The sequence below is a fragment of the Muntiacus reevesi genome, chromosome 7, assembly GCF_963930625.1.
Source record: "Muntiacus reevesi chromosome 7, mMunRee1.1, whole genome shotgun sequence".
Classification (NCBI taxonomy): domain Eukaryota; kingdom Metazoa; phylum Chordata; class Mammalia; order Artiodactyla; family Cervidae; genus Muntiacus; species Muntiacus reevesi.
In genome coordinates this window covers 24870048-24876076 of record NC_089255.1, presented here as the reverse complement: position 1 = coordinate 24876076, position 6029 = coordinate 24870048, and the positions used below count along the sequence as shown (strand labels likewise).

Below are 6029 nucleotides of genomic sequence, written 5' to 3'. Positions count from 1 at the left end.
AGAACTGAAGAACATTCTCCTGTCAAAAGAACCATGATTCATCTTATGAGGGGGTAAGCAATGTGCCTATGGGTCAAAGGCCCATTGGATGCTTCTGGTATGCCAATCCTCTGGATGTCTGAATGTGCCAGGCTTCTTTCTAATGGGCTCAGTCTCACTCCCCACTCTTGGAGCAGCTGAAGGTTGTTTATCTGAAAGAGACAGTAAGGAACTGCTACAAAGTATTTTACTTTTAACTGCATTTAGTCCTGTTGTACTGGTGTTATGTGGCCACATACAAGAGAAAAAGGAAAAAAACTCACTGAAATCTAAACATTAGAATAAATTGTAAATGTGAAGGGTCCTCCAGTGGGGGAGCAACCCTTTCAAACCTCACTCTTAGTCCCTGGGCCGCCTATCATTCTCTTCAGGGCCAGCTTCACCTCTTGGTTCCGCAGAGTGTAGATGAGGGGGTTGAGGAAAGGAGTGATGGCTGTGGGGAAGAGGGCAGCTGCCCCATCCAGGGGGCTGTTGGTTTCAGGCCTCAGGTAGATGAAGGCGCATGGAACATAGTACACAGTTACCATGGTTACGTGGGCTCCACAGGTTGAGAAGGCCCGGCGCCTCCCATCAGCTGTACGGATTCTCAGGATGGCCTGAAGGATCTGTATGTAGGAGAGGAGGATCAGCGAGAAGCAACTGGCAACAACCACCCCGATATCCACAAAGGTCACAAGCTCATTGACTGTTGTATCAGCACAGGCCAGTCTCAGAACTGCAGGGATGTCACAGAAGAAGTAATCTACCTGATTGGGCCCACAGTAGGGCAGACGGAAGGTCAGGATGGCCTGGAGAGCCCCATGCATGGATCCCGCCACCCAAGCTCCAGCCACAAGCAAGGTACTCAGCTTAGCATTCATGAGAACAGGGTAGCGCAGGGGCCGGCATATTGCCAGATACCTATCATAGGCCATCAACGTGTAGACGAAGCACTGGGTGGAGCCCAGAAAGTGATAGAAATAGAGTTGGGCGACACAGCCACCAAATGGGATAGGTTTGAGGCCTAAAGTGAAGTTCATCATGAGGCGAGGGACAATGATAGAGGAGATGCCCATGTCGATGATGGAGAGAACACCAAGAAAGATGTACATGGGACGGGCATGGAGCTGTGGGTCTACACAGACAGTGATTAGGATGAGCAGGTTTCCCAGCTGAGTCAGGATGTAGATCAGCAAGAAGAACCCAAAGAGAAATGTCCTTAGCTGAGGTGGGTAGGGAATTCCTGTCAGAATGAATTCAGTCAACAATGTACTATTGATTCTTTCCATCCTTTGCAGAGATCTTACCTAGAGAATGGACAAAACAGGAGTTAGAATGGACAAAACAGGAGTTATTGCGGAGGTAAGAGGAAGCGAGGAGGAATAAGAGAAAGAAATGATAAAAATGCAGCACAGTGGCAGAGAAGTTTCTCTCATGTGGAGAGATGACAAATAGGGAGAAGTTCTATGGCACTGGTTGACCTGTTTTGTAATAAAGTTTCTTTGGAACACAGCCATGCTCATTTACTTACGTATTGTCTGTTGCTGCTTTGGTGCTATGAAGACAGAGTTGAGTAAATGTGTTTGGACTACAAAGCCTAAAGTACTTACTCTCTGGACCTTTACAGAAAGAGTTTGCTTGTACGTGCTTGCATCTGGAACACTTTGGTCAAAGATTAAGGGTTAACTGAAAACAATGCATGTGGGTAAGGATATTTGTTTTGTTAGATGGTCTGCCAGTTCAGAAACTTCCAGAAGCCATGGGTTCATTCTTATCTTTTCCAGGACATAAACTTACATAGACTGGGGTATATGCAAACAGGAATGAGAAGATTTTTTTTTCCCTTTGTAGTAGAGACCATAGAATAGAATTTTGACTAAATGGCTAGTTGAGGGTGACAGTGCTGGATATTACACAAGTCTACTCTCTAAGTTGTTTACAATTAAAGGAAGAGAATGCTTATGAGGCTGTAAGCATATGAGAAAAGGTATGGTTGGTTCTTGGTCCTATGTATTTCAGTTTCCTTGTATATTATAATTTTGCTTTGGCATGTGGCAAAGGTAGGGAAGAGAGCAGGAAACAAAGAGGCATGGCTGTAGTGAGACATCAGATTAAAGAAAAAGTGAGGATTACAAGCAAGAAGGAGAGGGGCAGGATGAGAGCACAACGGCTAGAACAGAGAAAATGATCCTCATTGTGGAAGAGTTATTTCAAGTTTTTAGTCCAACCCCTTGATTGGCATTTCCCCACCTGAAGAAAAGGGTTGAATTAATAAGTTTTAGTTTGCAAGGCAGGAATAGAGATACAGAATTTGAGGACAGACTTGTGGACACAGCAGGGGAAGGAAAGGGTGGGACGAATTGAGAGAGTAGCGTTGAAACTTATACATTACCATATGTGAAATAGAGAGCCAGTGGGAAGTTGTCATATAACACAGGGAGCTCAACCTAGAGGGGTGGGATGGGGCAGGGTGTGGGAGGCAGTTTCAAGAGGGAGGGGACATATGTATATTTAAGACTAATTCCTGCTGTTGTATGGCAGAAACCAACACAACACTGTAAAGCAATTATCCTCTCAGTTCAGCTCAGTTCAGTCGCTCAGTCATGTCCGACTCTTTGTGACCCCATGAACCGCAGCATGCCAGGCCTCCCTATCCATCATCAACTCCCGGAGTCCACCCAAACCCATGTCCGTTGAGTCGGTGATACCCTTTAAATTAAAAATTTAAAAAAATTAAAAGAAAACCTCTTCATAGTTGTATGATTTCTTGTAATAAACTCATGGATTGAGGTTAGGTGTCAAAGAGATTGAAGTGAGGAACTTTTCTGGCAGTCCAGTGGTTAAGACTGCACTCCCAATGCAGGGGGCACAGGTTCAATCCCTGGTTGAGGAATTAGGATCCTGTGTGCCTCATGGGGTAACTGAAAAAAGAAAAAAAAAAAAGAAAGAAATTGAAATGAGTTGGTTGATTTTGATCTGGAGCAATAGAAAGGGAGTTTGATTAACAGGGAATGTCAGGAGCTCTCCGATTATCAGTCCCCTGACCTTCACACCTGTGCTCCAGTTCATGAGACTACAAAGAGCTGAGAAGTGGCAACCCTTGACTAAGACATCATGGATAGATAGTCCTGATGCTGAAAGAAAACCCTAAAAGTGAATACAGTATTATAATGCATCTGGGTCATCAGTTTGCCTCTTGGTTTTGAGCATGTTTCATTGCTCCTCTGTGTTTTCATTTCCATTTTGAGGCTACTTAGATGGGGAATGAAACTCAAGATCCAATTCTGACAATGACAAATAATGGGTAGTTATACTCAAAAATCTTTTCAATGAATGCTTGACCTTAAACCTGTCGTATCTATGCTCTATCAAAGGTTAACCCTCATTATTTAACCTTCCTTTATAGAACTTAAGAAAAGAAGCAGGAAATCCTTCTACCCCATTTTTTTCCAAGTGACTGGAATAGCAGTTGTGACTTTTTAAATATTTTAGTTGCAGGAAAGCAGTGATGGTTGAACTTCAAAAAGTCAACCACAGGACTACCCTGGTGGCCCAGTGGTTAAGACTCCACACTTCCAATGCGGGGGGTGAGGGTTCGATCCCTGGTCAGGGAACTAAAATGCTACGTGGCATGGTCAAAAAAAAAAAATTAAAAAAAAATTAAAAAAAAACAAAAACAAAAAGTCAACCACAGAACTCTTCTAGATGCCAAGGTTACAGGTATGCCTCCTCTTCCCAACTCCCAACTTCACAAAGTGCAGAAAGTTTAAGTTACTAGTGGCATCCTTGAAAAATTCATGACTGTGCTCAACTGTAGTCTTGGTTTGAAAAAGTTTGGGCAGCTGCTCTGGTCTGGTTGTCATGGGATATTATAGTTTCCTGGTATATAACATCAACATTTTGATGTTAAACTCTCCAGATTTAGAAACCTGATTTGGTCAGGTCTTCTGAGAGGAACCAGGCATTGGGAAATCAGTTGATGCTATTCAAATGCTTGAGAAAATGACTTGCAAATCAAAGAATCAGTTTGTTAGTTTATAACAGGAGATCTCACTCCCAGGACTGAAATGGTGTACTTACCAATCAGAGTAACTACTTACTAATACCAAGGCCTCTGGAAACCAAGTTAGGAATCAAATGTACAGTATATTTCTAAGTTTTGAATCAGACCAAGAAGAATTTGATGAAGCACACTTATCCTGCAATAGGGCTCACTGAATTACACCTAGTAAATCACATAGTTCCTTTACCTAAGGGAATATTTTAATCTTTTCTTCAGACACAACAGTTTTTTCTTCTGGGCAGTAGTGAGGATACATCAAGAAAGTTTTACTCTAATTATTCTCTTCCTGAGTCTATATCTTTTTTAGATTGCCTTTATTATTTCCAATGGCTCCCTTCTTTTCAACACATTTTGCTAACTTAGAGTTCCCTAGTCATTTTTTCCTTATTTGTTTTCTATATCATTTTCCTGTTTGCATTAGGGAACATTATATATTCTCTGAATTATTCTCTAGGAACTGTTATTTCTTTGGGGATTTCCTGTATATAGGGAATTCCAGTCCACACACACTGTGATGATTCTTGTTTTACTGAACTAGAAAGAATCATATTTCCTAAACTTACCCTTAGATTTTAGGGCCATTTTAATGGGAGGGATGAGGGGAAGGGATATAACCCTGTTTGTAATAAATGTGATTTCTTTCCAGTTGCAACTAAGTTTTGCTCTTTGATTCTTTAACACTTTTTCTTTTGCATTTAGTCAGAGATTAATAGGAAAGCTTCCTTTTGCCTCTGGGGCGTCATGACCTTCTTCCTTGTGCTACTGCCAGTTATAGGTCTCCAAGCATGAACTTGGTGTCCATTGGGTGAATATCCCTCTACTTATTTTGATTCATTAATATCCCAGATGGGGGTCCAAGATCCCTTAAAGTCTTTCAATAATAGAATTGGAGAGAAAGAGAGAGATGAAGAATAGGAGAGAGAAAGGGGTGGGGAGGGGTAGGAGAAAGAGAGAGACTGAGAAAGAGAGGGAATGGGGAGAGAGAGAGAAAGGGGAGAGAGCCAGAGAGACAGAGATAGAGAAAGAGACAGAGAGAGATGAATACAGCACAAACAGAAGAAACATGGCCTGATGAAACCTCAAAGGATTAGGGTGATATGAACTCAGGATAGTGATGGTATTTTATATCTGTGTGGTGTCCTCATGATCCTTTGAGGAGTTAAATGACAAAGGATCCCTATAGTTGAATAGTACTAAGTACTCCAAGCAAATTTGATACTTTTCAGTCTAGTACTCATTCTACATTTTACTTTACATTCCTTCCCACATATAAGCCAAAATATTTTAGTAAATCATGTTATTTAAGATTGCTAAATCATTAAGAGTTTAAAATATTCATTGGTAACATTAATCCTCAGTGTCCTGAAGCCAGAGATTTGTCTGTGATCTAAATAACAGTTTTAAGAGTTTGATGGTTCATTCTGTCAAAGATTCTAATCTGGTGTTGCTGCTCTGTGTCTAAAACTAGATGTAGTAGAATTAAGTGCAAGTTCTAAAATTAAACAAGTCAAATTTTGTTAACCTGAAACTGTGAATCCATCTTCTTGTCCATCTTCTTTCATTGTCTGGCATTCTATTACACTGAGCAATTCTTTAAAAAGTAGACCATTCCCTGTGGGGGTTAGCAATATTTTCATTTAATAGAGACCTAGACTGTGAAGATATTGAAGCAATGTATTTTTTAATTGTGGCCTGGTTAAAATACAAAGAGTCATCTGGTACAAACATGTTTGAAAAAATTATAGGAATCATTAAGGACCACAAATTGACTATAAATCTATAATATTGATCATTTAAAAAATTATTAGTGGCTGATTTGCCCAGAGGGTAGACATCTTTCTAAATTAGGCAAAGGCACAAGCTTGACCCCATTTCAATAAGTGAGTTTTGCTTAATTCTGGTCCCAAATTACATATTTAACTCTAGTCACCATGTCTCAAATGGTCAC

The 6029-nt window shown here is 40.8% G+C and overlaps 1 protein-coding gene across 1 annotated transcript; it reads right to left on the bottom strand.

The window, feature by feature from the left end:
* Window positions 1-365: 365 nt before the first annotated feature.
* Window positions 366-1307, bottom strand: OR10G3 (olfactory receptor family 10 subfamily G member 3). The gene has a single exon (XM_065941598.1). The coding sequence runs from the start codon at window positions 1305-1307 to the stop codon at window positions 366-368; it is 942 nt and encodes a 313-aa protein (XP_065797670.1).
* Window positions 1308-6029: the final 4722 nt, after the last annotated feature.